The 12415-nt window shown below is 43.9% G+C and overlaps 1 protein-coding gene across 3 annotated transcripts in view; it reads left to right on the top strand.

Moving 5' to 3' along the window:
• Window positions 1-365: 365 nt before the first annotated feature.
• Window positions 366-12415, top strand: part of PPA2 (inorganic pyrophosphatase 2) — a 102362-nt gene continuing 90312 nt past the window's right edge. The window contains exon 1 of one of the 3 annotated variants that reach the window (XM_036280285.1): window positions 366-462. In XM_036280285.1, the coding sequence (XP_036136178.1) occupies window positions 399-462 (64 nt within the window). In that variant the 5' untranslated portion in view covers window positions 366-398. The remainder of the gene's footprint in view (window positions 463-12415) is intronic. The other 2 variants (XM_036280270.1, XM_036280278.1) reach the window with 2 other exon arrangements.

The raw sequence follows: 12415 nt of genomic DNA, 5'->3' as shown, positions 1-12415 counted from the left end.
TGGACTGGCTGAGTGAAGAAATGAATGCATGCATGCATTCATAAATGGCAGTGAGCTCCTCAGGGGCGGTGGACCTTGTCTTGCCCATCTTTGGACTCCGGACCCGCTGGGGGTGCAGTGTGCATTACTGGCAATCTGCTGAGCGCTCCGATTTCTCTCTCGGATCAGTCTCCAGAGCCAGCGAGGCCAGGACGGGGATCGACGACTCCAGGCGGTAGGGGGCGCCGGCGCGCGGCCAGGCGGGGCCCGGGCACCGCTCCGCGAAGAGCCGTACCGCTGCCGACGCCATGCGCGCGCTGTTGCCGCTGCTGCGCACCGGCTGGGGCTGTCGCGCGGGCGCCCCCGTCGTCGCCCGCCTGGCAGGGGGAGCGATCGCAGGGCCCGGGCCGCGCCGCACCATGGCCATGTACCGCACGGAGGAGCGCGGCCATCCCCACTCGGCGGGTTACCGCCTCTTCTTCAGTAAGTAGCTCGCTGGGCGCGGCGGAAGAGGCTCGGGGGTAACCTGTGCCACCCGTGCGGCCTCCCTGTCTCCTTCGGGCCCTGCGCGGTGGCTCCGCGGTCCCGACCACCGCCTTCCTGCACGCGGGGGCCCGCGCCCAGCCACCGGAATCGCCTGCGAGGTGAGCGGCGGTCCAAGTCCCCAGAGGCGGAGCGCAGAGACGCAGCGCGGCCAGTGGTGCCCTGTCGCCCTGGGCACGGCCAGCAGCCCGCCCCGAGCCGCGGTCCCTCCGCCACGCCCCGCAGCCATTAGCCGAGCCCCGGCCGCTCCAGGGTTCCCGCTGCCGCGGTATGAAAGGGAAAGCGCAGAGCCCGCCCGCCAGCCCGCCCTCTGGGCGCGCGTAACAAAGCTCCTCCTCGCGAGGCCTGCCCGCAGTTGGAGAGGCTGGCAAATCCAGAAGTCTAGTCTAGTCCAGCGGTTCTTTGTCGCGGGCACTCTGATGATCTCCAGTCAAGAATTTACACTCACAAATTTACACCTTGAATGAGATCCGTGATCAAGAGCCTCACTGGCTCCAGGGTAGCCCCCTTCCCTCTCCCCAAATCGAGCAGGCCTAAGCCCAGAAGGCCAAATCCTTGCAGGGCCCTGAACTGGCCCACTAAGACGAGAAAAGACCTAGTTCCTCAATTATTCTTATTTTCTTTGCACTCAGATGTTTCACTGTGGAGTTAGTTATAACCTGAAAAGGTTGAGGTGGTTGAGCTGCCTTCTTGCTTCATTGACTTCAGAACCCCAGGGGTTGCGGGTGAAGAGCAGTTCATTTTTCTGTAAAGTCGGCCTTGCATTATCCCCCACCTGTTAGGAGCACCAGCTGTGCAGTTTGACTTAAGCTCGTATCCTGGATTCTTCAACTCTTAGCTTTGACCAGGGACAAGTTTCTTAACTTGCTAAGCTCGGTTTTTCTCGTGTATAAACCAGGGCTGTAAGAATTACGTGGCACACTGTATGTAAAATGGTTAGTCAGGGTCTAGAATATAAATTACTATTATTAATAATACCTGTAATCATTATTGATATCTGTAATTTCAAAAATGTTTACACATATCAGATCTGAGCTTAAGGTTTAGGAGTATTTTATGGCAGAGAAGACTGAGCTTGCCTAAAGTCTTGTGATTATAAAGCAACTACAAAATTCCCATTTTCTTCAAAGTTGGTTTCTTTCCCCCTCCATGCTGCACACACACACACACACACACACACACACACAATTTTCTTTTTATCCTTGTTCGGTCAAGACTGATCAGGTGGACAGGAACTCTTAAAAAGAAGTCCCAGATTTCTGAACACTGTTCCAAAAGGTGATGATTATTGGAAACAGTTTTTTTTCATAGAAACATTTTTAGAAAATGGCAGTTAGATTTTTACTCAGATAAAGGCATCTCTAATGCATAATGTAGTGAAAGTATTCTAGATTTGCAATAAGTACAGTAATTAATACTAGAAAAAATAGTTAATGAATATTTATGAAGTATGCTCAGCACTGTTAGGCATGGGATTGAGGGTATATAGTGATGAGCCCTGCGTAATTATTAAGGAGAATATAAAAAAAACACACACACAAAATATTTAATTTGAATGTTAGTTGTGAAAAAAAACAAAAACAGTCTTGAGGAGCCTGGAGTGTATGGTGTACGTGACAAGCACTGGCTTTGGCATGGGGATCCCAGGCCTTAATCCTTGCTCTGCCAGGAACCCTCACTGAGTGCTGGTGGGCCGGCGATGGCTTAATTTTTTTTTCCTCACAGAGCCAGCTTCTTTAGCTATAAAATGAAGAAGTTGGTCTGACAGTGATCTTCAAGGTCCTTCTCAGCACTGGTAGTCTTAGAAGACATTGGATGAATAATAGGCATTCTAAGGACCTGTAGTGAGGCAAGCCCTCTGCCAGGGCATTTCTGGGGCTGTATTGTATACTGTGGCTTTTTCTTTTGCTACAAGTGTATTTCAGACTCATGATTATTCTGTAACTAGAATGACACAAATGAAATATTTATGTTTCACGCAGTTGGGATAAACAGCAGAAAGGGAAAAAAAAAAGTTTTGCTGAGGTAAAGGGGAAGAACCGGAAGAAAGGGGCCTGTGGCTTTGGAGAGGTGCCAGATGGTTAGAGCTTAATTGGAAGGTATGTTGGGTTAAACAATTCCTGAAGGAAACGCCAGATGGCATCCTTGGCCCAGGACTGTTAATACTTTTTGGAAGGGGTAGAACTAAGTGAAAGGCAGCCCCATTAGGGCAAAGGGATAAGGGGAAAACAATAAACAAATAACTCTTTATGAAGATTGTCATAAGTGGGATATTTTAAATTCTGGCAATGCCTGTATGCAGTACTAGGGTGCAGTTCTATCTCACTTCAAAGAAAATCATGAATATAGCACCACTTGGCTATGAAGTGTTGTTCAGCATTATTAAAGTGGAATCATTTTCCACATTTTCAGATATATCTAGAATACCACCAGCGCGGCGGGGGGTAGACCATTTTTGAGCTTAATGTTTATAAATGGTTTCTCTGCTGCTATTCAGAAGAATCAGAATAAATGATTAATGTAATACCCCCCTCCCTCCTTTTAATTGGTGTTGAACTTTATAGAAACAGTATTGAAGTGGGAAGACAAGATGCCATAGGGGCAGGAGCATCCTGGTGGGGTCATCAGGCCTCCTCAGTGCCAGCCCTGGTCCTGTTAGTATCTTTCCGTGTGGCCTCAGTGAGTCATTGAATCTTTCTGCAAAGAAGGAAAAGATTAGACTAGATGATCATTTTCCAAATTGTGCTTAGTTGAGCACAAGCATCCATGGGATGTTATTAGGTTTTCTTTGAAAAAGGTCTTCATGGTTTAATAAATTAGCAGAACACTTCCTATTTTATCATCTTCTTGGAGTGTCCTAATGTGCCTCTTAAACTTCTAGGAAATTCTGATGTCATTTGTCCCAAACTTTTGACCCCCAGAGCCCCTGTTTTCTCAGAACATCTGTTAACATCTTAGTGACGCTTCCAGTTTCATGGAATTTAGTTTGGGAAGTGCCGAATGTGATGATTTCTGAAACTTCCGGAAGCAAGTGTGTTGTAGAAACAGTTCTAGACTAAAAGCCAAAACACTTAGATTGTGGGCCCAGCTTCACTGTCTTGGGTGTCTGAAAAATGGGCATAGCACTAATAATTTTACAGAATTACTGTGGCAGTTCAATGAGACTGTGTAAAGATTATCAGTCTCACACATGGTAGATATTTAATAGATGTTATTTCCTTTTCCATTTGACTTTAAGACATAAGACCAAAATTCTTCTTGTTACATTCTGTGAAAGTGAACCCAGTAGAATGTGGATAAAATGGAATATTTTGAACCTATTCCAATTTATGAATTCATAGGTCTCAGAGTTTTTTAAGTGATACTGCCCTGCAGTCTTGAATTAATTGTGAAATTATAATGCAGTTATGCTTATTTACATGGGCCCAAACACTGCGTGTCAGTATTCCCCTTTGATAGCCTGCATATTTTGGCTTGTTTTGTTTCATTAATAACTTGAAAATGTACTATAGATTTTTAAACTTTTCTCAAAGGATGGGGAGAAGCTATGCTTTTCATAATTTGGAGTTTTGTTACTATGGGGTGGGTACATGGTTTATTTACTGAAACAGTGCTGTGGATAATTGCATTTATTTAGCATGAGGAGGAATCATGCAGTTCTTTTACAATGAATTTGTTTTATCATTTATAGTTAGTACATGCTTATGTTGAAACTACTATGGGTTTTCTTTTTTAAGTACATCATTTGCGTAGTAGAATCTGGCATTGAATGCACCATACATTTGGACCTCATAAACTTTCCTGTGAAGAATCCATAAAATATGTGTTTGAGTTGAAATATATGAGATCCTATAACCTTAAAAAAAAAAAAAAAAAGTTGGCCCATGTCATACAAGTTGAATTGACACAATAGCACATAATTGTTATTTTGCAACTCTGGAAAATTATATTTATTTGGTTTTTGTCATTACTGAAGTCTCCAGTAAGAATTTCTATAAATGGTTTCAATAATAGTGTGTTATAGTATGTTGCTACTTGGCATACATGAGACTGTTTGGCATATACAAATAAAATCAGTTTCTCATTCCATTCAATTTTCTCACTTGCTACTACAATTAATAAACTTTTCAGTCTAGTTGAAGGGAGAGTTTTGACATTGTTTGGCAATATCCATTGTATGTTGATTGGCCTGATAGAATTCATTAGGTTGTGCCTAGAGATGCAGCCTGGTTTTTGACAAGAGTGAATACCTAGGCAAGGTACCAGGGTGACTGTAATTATTTATTTTATCTCCTTTCAAATAAATATCCTATGAAAGTGATAGTAAGTCATAAAAAAGATATCCCGAACACAACAAATAAGAAGGAGCCATCACATGAGAAACAGGTGGAGGTTTGGTTATTGATGAAGCAGCGTGGAGGAAGCCCCAGCTGAAGCGTATGTGCTGGGGTGTAGTGCAGGAAGAAACTGGACTGATTTGCAGAGCTTCAGGTCATGGACATGTTGATGTCATAGGATCTCGAGAGCGTGAGGGCGATGTGGAGCTTAACACAGGGTGGTTAACTTAAATGTTATTATGGAATAGCACACAGATGTTTACCATGCAGAGAGGGGGCTGGAGGAAAGGGGCAGTTCCTTCCATAGGAAGTGTTTGAGGGGAAGCCAGACAACCTGATGATGTTGCTGCCCCAGCAGAGCTCTCTGTATCCTGGCACGTTGGAAATCCCCCAGTAAGAGCCTGCTTCCTACCTGTACCGTCCTACCCACACCTGTCTGCCTGTAAGCTGGCCCTTCAGCAGGCCTCGCCCATGTAGGTACACATCCGTTTTTCCAGTTTTTCTAGTCTCTTATTTGTAAATATAAACCAAATAGTCAAGGATCACCTTTAGTCAGGCTTTCATCACTGCTGCTCTACCAAACTGCTTTTGTCAAGGCCACATGTGACCTCCATGTGACAGATTTAATAATCAGTTTTAAGTCCTTATTTCACCGGACCTCAAGGGTGCTTTTCATGGTCACCACTTTCTCATCCTTATTTTTTGCCTCTGGGACAACTGGACAACTCTTTTTTATTCTATTTTGATGGCTTCTTCTTTCATTTATCTCCCCTGAAGGATCCCTCTGTAATTTTGAACTTGAACCTTTGAAATGCTCATTCTCTCTCTCGAGTTGGCAAACTTTTTGTGTGAAGGGTCAGATATCATACAGTCTCTTACACAACTAAACTCTGCTATTGTAGTGCAAAGCAATCAGAGATAAGTAAAAGTGTTCCACCAAAACTTTATTTACAGATATAAAACAGGCTGTGGGGCTATATTTGGCCCAGAGTTGGCTGACTTTTGCTATTTATTACTCCTCAGAGGTGGGAAATATCCAGCCCGCAGGCTGCTAAGGCCCTCAAAATCAATACCAGCTAACATCACACGCCTCACCAAATTAGCCTGACAAAAGATAGCAGGCTCATGTTTCATAATTTTGTATGGCCAGAGAATGATGTTATAAATATCCCAATGGCCCTTGGGAGAAGAAAGGTCCCCAGCCTTGCAGGGTATTCCATTCTGTCCCATAGCTTTAGAGACAATCTGTGCTCCCCAGCTTTGTGACATTAAGCCCCAATCTCTTCTTGAACACAGAATTCACACATCTAACTTTTCACTCTGTATTCCCATTTAAATATTTGCAAAGCAACTCAAGGTTAATAGGTACAAACCAGAAATATGACCCTCTCCCATTCCTGCCTAACTGTTCTCACATCTGTAACCAATAACCTAGGAATCGTTGTTGTTGCCTCTTACTTTGACCCCACATCTAGTTCATCAGCCTTTTCCCTTAGCTCTGCTTTATAGTGTATCCAAAAGACAATACATCTCTCACTTTGACCCCTGCCACTTTGCATGTCACCATCATCTTTTACTTAGCCAGTGGCCTCCTGCTTCCAGCCCTGTCCCCTGTAGTCTGCTCTCCACACACAAATCACCTGGATCCTTTTAAAATGGAAGTCAAGTCATGTCCAGACTCTGCTCAAACCCCAGTGGCTTTCCATTTCACTCAAAATAAATTTTAAATATTTACCATAGTAGACAAAGTCCTGTGTGACCTAATACTGGGCCTCCTCCATGAATCCGTCACTCACCACCCTTCCCCTCTGGACATGTGTTCAGCCACCCTGGCCTCCTTGCTGGTTCTCAACTTGCTGTGCATATTCTCACCTCAGCACCTCTGCTTGCGGGGCACCCGCAGTGTTCCTCCCTCGAAGTCCGCTGATCCACTTCCTCACTCTGTCAGCTCTGTGCTGAGCGTACGCATCAGAGAGAGCTTCGTGGCCTTTCCATGTAATAGCATTCCCTTTCATTGTTCACTCTTTTCTTACCTTGATTAGTTCTCCTTTTTGGTGCTTATTGTACCTGATATATTATTGTTGCTTCCCACCCCAACATAAGTTCTTTAAGAGCAGAGGATTTGTACATCTGGTACCTAAAACAATGCTTGGGGTAGCGTTTGTGTTCAGTGAATATTTATGGCACGAATGAATTTACAAAGACCTTATACATTAAATGGGAAAAGAAGAAAGTAGAAAGAAGAGAACTCGAATTTTAAAGAAGTCAAATGGGTGTCCTCTGAGATTTTAGAAGCTATTGCATCTATTAGAAAGGAAGAGGAAGCCATGAAGAAAAGGCAATGAAAGAACAAGAACTTTGGGAAATTACAGTATAGTTCAGACAACTCAGTAGAAGTTGTAGTGGGTTGAATGGCATTCTGTTGTTTGAAGCCACCAAGTTTGTGGTAATTTGTTATGGTAGCTTGAGGAAATTAATACAGAAAAGATAGAATATAAAGAAATGTACATGAAAGTATGAACAAAATGTCAGAAAAAAGAGGTAGAATGAAGAAACACAGAGATTCAGTCTAGGAAGTCCAACATTTGACGGACATGGATTCCAGAAGGAGGGAACAGACAGAATGCAGGAGAAATTATCAAAGGGAGAGTAGAAAAGATCTAAGAATTTAAGGACCCACGTATTCTAAGTCCCAGACACATAATTGTGAAATCTCAGAAGACTGAAACTACTGAATATCCTACAAGTCCTGGGTCCGGTAGGGAGGGAGGGGAATTGGCCACTAGAAAAGGAAGGAGAACTAAACTAGTATCTTACTTATCAGCAACATTGAATACTTGCCATCTGGAGTAAGGCCTTCACAATTCTGAGAGAAAATAATACGCCTCTTAGAGTTGTCTGCCCAGACAATCATTAACCTAGGATGAAGGTTGAATGAAGACCTGGGACATTTACCTCACATGCAGCCTTTCTTACAGAGCACAAGTTAGAGATATCTTCTGTAAAACAAGTAAACAAACCCCAAAAGATGAGTGTATGGGATACAGAAAACAGCAGATCATAGCCAGAGACCACAGAAGCAGATGCCAAGTAAGGATGCCAGTTAGGATGCCAAGTAAGCATTCAGTCCAGATATCAGCAGGAGGGTAGGTTTCCACTGGGAGTAATATAGGTAAAGAGAGAAATTTCATCATTTGGATGGTATCTGTGAGGCATTAAAACAATTTATAGATATGATTGTGGCTCACAGTGGAAGAAAGGTAATTAGAAGCACAAGTCAAAATAGAAGCTGAACAAGAAAGGGCTTTTTTTTTTTTCTTTGTCATTAGAGACAAAGAAAGAGAGAGGGAAAGAGGCAGAGAAACATTGATGAGAGAGAACATCGACTGGCCACCTCCTGCATGCTCTCACTGGGGATCGAGCCTATAATCTGAGCATGTGCTCTGACCAGGAATCAAGTTGGCAACCTCTTGGTGCGTGTGTTGACGCTCAACCACTGAGCCACACTGGCTGGGCAGGAAAGACATTTAATTTTAACATTCTACTTGGCTAAAAACCAACACATTGACAGTGCTTCTCAAATTTTCCTGAGTGTAAGAATTATTTGGGTGTTCTAAAAATATAGATATCCAGATTTTTCTCCTTAGGTTTCTGGTTCACTAGTATGAATGAAATTAGGGTCCAGAAATCTGTTTAACAAGCACTCCAGGTTTTTCTCATCCTTAGAATAATTTTGGAAATACAGTTGACTGCTGAACAACACGGGGGTTAAGGGTGCCAACCTTCTGCACAATAAAAACTCCACATGTAACTATTGACTTGGCACCCCCAAGACTTTACTACTAGCCTTACCGATAACATAGACTATAGATAAGCACCTGTTTGTGTTATATGTGTTATAGTATTCTTGCAATCAAGTTAGCTAGAGAAAATAAAATGCTATTAAGAAAGTCAGATTTTGGCTGGAAGATGGCAGTGGGCAGGACCAGAGGGATGGTGAGTGTGTGAGAGAGTGTGAGTGGACGTGAAAGTGAATGAACAAACCCAAGAAATGCAGAGCCGTGGACCAGAAAGTTCCTGTGCTGTGGACGGGAGCAGCCAGCTACCTTGGTAAGTGACCCTTCAGGGTGCTTCTCCCTGCGCTGTGGGGAGGTCCCACCATCGTGGAAGATCCCGAGTTTTCCCTGGGAGGAGGCAGTGGGAGCAGCTAGGGCCCAGCAGTCTGAGCCCACCACAGCACCTGGAACAATCAGACCAGTGGACACTCTGTGTCAACACAGACTGATGCACAGTAGTGGAGCTCCCAAGGTGCTGGTCATGGAAGCCGCAGACAGCCCGGAGTCTAACACCATCCTCCATTGTAGCAGCCTGATCAGAGTCGAGATATACCCCCAGCAACAGAGGCTGGGGAGCAGAAATCCATCCCCAGGCAACAGAAGCACAGACCAGCAGCTGAGACCCATCCCCCCAAAATACAGCAAAAGCTGAGCCGGAATTGAGCCCCACTGGGCAGCAGCACTCCCCAGCCGCCAGTGGCAGGACCTGGGGCTCCACAGAGGCCTGTACTGTTCAGTAGCCCACAAGACCAGTGGGAAGCCAGAGCCCCAGAGACTGCTGCAATCCAGCTGCCCGCAACCTGGAACTGCAGGGTGCGGGGGCACCAGAGAGGCTTGTGCAACCCAGCAGAGATTGTGCTATCTAGTTACACCCCCCACCCCAGGACCTGTGGGGTGCTGAAGCACCAGAGAGGACTGTGCAACCCAGCAGGGACTGTGCCATCCAGTTAGCCATGGGACCTGTGGGGTGCTGAAGCACCAGAGAGGCCTGTGCGACTCAGGAGCCCATAACATAGGCATAGAGCCTGATCCCCAAAGGGACTGTGGATCCAGTTACCCGCAGGACCTGCAGGGTGTGGGGGCACCAGAAAGGCCTATGCAACCCAGCTGCTCACGAGATAGACTTAGAGAATGTGAAACTGGAGGAAGAGGGAATAGAAGCTATGCAGATGATCTCCCAGGACCAAACAGGAATTACAACTAAAATAGAGACAAATCCTTGGAAAAAAGCAACAGAAAAGCAGCAGGACAGGACCATATAACCAGGGACATGGGTAGGATCTGTAGAGGTGCGAGAGCGTGGCGGGTTGGGAGCCTACGGACAGCAGCAATCTTAGCTGTGAACAGTGCCCTTGGGGAATAGAGACTAAGCCCACTCCACAGTGCAGAGAGCCAGGACAGAGTGCTATAATAGCCACAGCCACTCACCTGGGGGCTACGGCAGAGGGAGGGCACACTGGGCTAGAACTCTCTGAGGACACCTGGGATTTGGAGGGCACTCAGAGACTTTGCTGAGTTGTTGCCACAAAGGATGGTGGCCAGTGTGCTCCTTCTTAGAACTGTTCGGAAAAGCAGCAGCGCCCCCACCTCGGAGATTCAGCCTTTCCTATGTGAGGCAAAGAAATGCAAATTGAGGCTCATTAACAACCAGCATCTATTCCACCCTCCGGAAATCCTCTTATGCAGAACACCAGGGCTACAGTCCAAGGCACTGAATAACAGACTACTAGCCACCAGGAAAAACCTAGAGGATAACAGAACCTTTCCTGGGCTTGCAAATGTACCCAGGAAAGTAAGACTTGACAGTGCTGTTTAACGTGGGCCCACCCAGGTTCATCCAAACCCAGTAGAGGGAGCCACAAACAGCAGAACAACAACACTCATAGGGAAAGTTTGCAGGCTACAAAACCCACCGAGATAGCCAAAATGGTGAAACAAAGAAACAAATCTCAAATGAAAGAACAAGAGAACTCTATCAAAGATGAGATAAATGAAATGCAGCTAAGCAAATTATCACAGGTAGAGTTCAGAGCCATGATCTTAAGAAAGCACAACAGCATGAGTAAGGACATCAGCACCTGCATAAAGATATAGAAACATTGAAAACCAACCAAGTGGAAATGAAGAATGACATAGCTGAAATAAAGTACACATTGGAAGGTCTAAACAGCAGAGTAGAGGAAGCAGAGGACTGGATCAGTGAATTAGAAAACAGGGTAGAAAAAAATCAACCAACCAGAAAACCAAAAGGAAAAAACAATTAAAAAACAGGAAGATAGCTTAAGAGAACGGTGGGACAACTGGAAACTTAGTAACATTCGCATCATAGGAGTCCCCGAAGAAGAAGAAAATGAGCAAGGGTTAGAGAATATATTCAAAGAATTAGTGACAGCAAACTTCCCTAATTTGGTGAAGGAAGAAGGCATTCAAGTTCAAGAAGCACAGAGAGCCCCAAGTAAGAAAAACCTAAACAGGACCACACCAAGACACATAGTATTTGAAATGTCAAAAATTAAAGACAAAGAATCCTAAAGGTAGCAAGAGATAAGCAACAGGTTACCTACAAAGGAAACCCCATAAGGCTCTCAGCTGACTTCTCAACAGAAACACTACAGGCCAGAAGGGAGTGGCATGAAGTAATCAAGGTCATGAAAAACAAGGATCTGAATCCAAGACTACCCAGCAAGGCTATCATTCAAAATAGAAGGTCAAATAAAGAGCTTTCCAGACAAAAAAAAAAAAAGGCTAAGGGAATATATTAACACCAAACCAGCACTGCAAGATATACTTAAAGGACTGCTGTAATTAGTAGAAGAAATAGGAAGAAAAATATAACCACATTAAACAAATATGGCAATAAATAAATACATACAATTATCACCTTAAATGTGAATGGTTTGAATGCTCCGATAAAAAGACACAGAGTAGCTGACTGGATAAGAAAGCATGACTCACATATATGTTGTTGACAAGAGACCCACCTCACAGCAAAAGACTCACATAGGTTGAAAGTGAAGGGATGGAAAAAAATCTTTCAAGCCAACAGAAAGCAAAAAAAGCTGGGGTAGCAATACTCATATCTGATAAAGTAGATTTCAAAATGAAGGCCATAACTAGAGACAAAGAAAGCCACTACATAATATTGAAAGGATCTATCCAACAGGAAGATATAATCTTGGTAAACATTTATTCACCCAATACAATATAGGAGCACCAACATATATTAAAAATCTTTTGGGGGAATTCAAAGGAGAAATCAACAACAATACACTCATAGCAGGGGACTTCAATACCCTACTGACATCACTGGATAGATCTTCTGGACAAAAAATTAACAAAGAAACACAGACTCTAAATGAAGCGCTAGATCAAATGGATTTAATAGATGTCTACAGAGAATTACACCCCAAAACTGCATAATTCACATTCTTCTCAAGTGCACATGAGACATTCTCAAAGATAGACTACAGGTTAGGGCACAAACTAAGTGTCTACAAGTTCAAGAAGACTGAAATCATATCAAACTTCTTCTCAGATTACATTGGCATGAAACTAGAAATCAATTTCACCAAGAACATGCAAAGAAATTTGAAAACATGGATGCTAAATAGCTTGTTATTGAACAATGAATAGGTTACCATGGAGATAAAGGAAGAAAGTAAAACTTCCTGGAAACCAATGAAAATAAACACACAACAACACAAAATCTATGGGATGCAG

This window comes from Molossus molossus, unplaced genomic scaffold (genome assembly GCF_014108415.1).
Source record: "Molossus molossus isolate mMolMol1 unplaced genomic scaffold, mMolMol1.p scaffold_m16_p_1, whole genome shotgun sequence".
Lineage (NCBI taxonomy): Eukaryota > Metazoa > Chordata > Mammalia > Chiroptera > Molossidae > Molossus > Molossus molossus.
The sequence above is the reverse complement of the archived record's forward strand: the minus strand, read 5'-3'. Positions and strand labels throughout refer to the sequence as shown.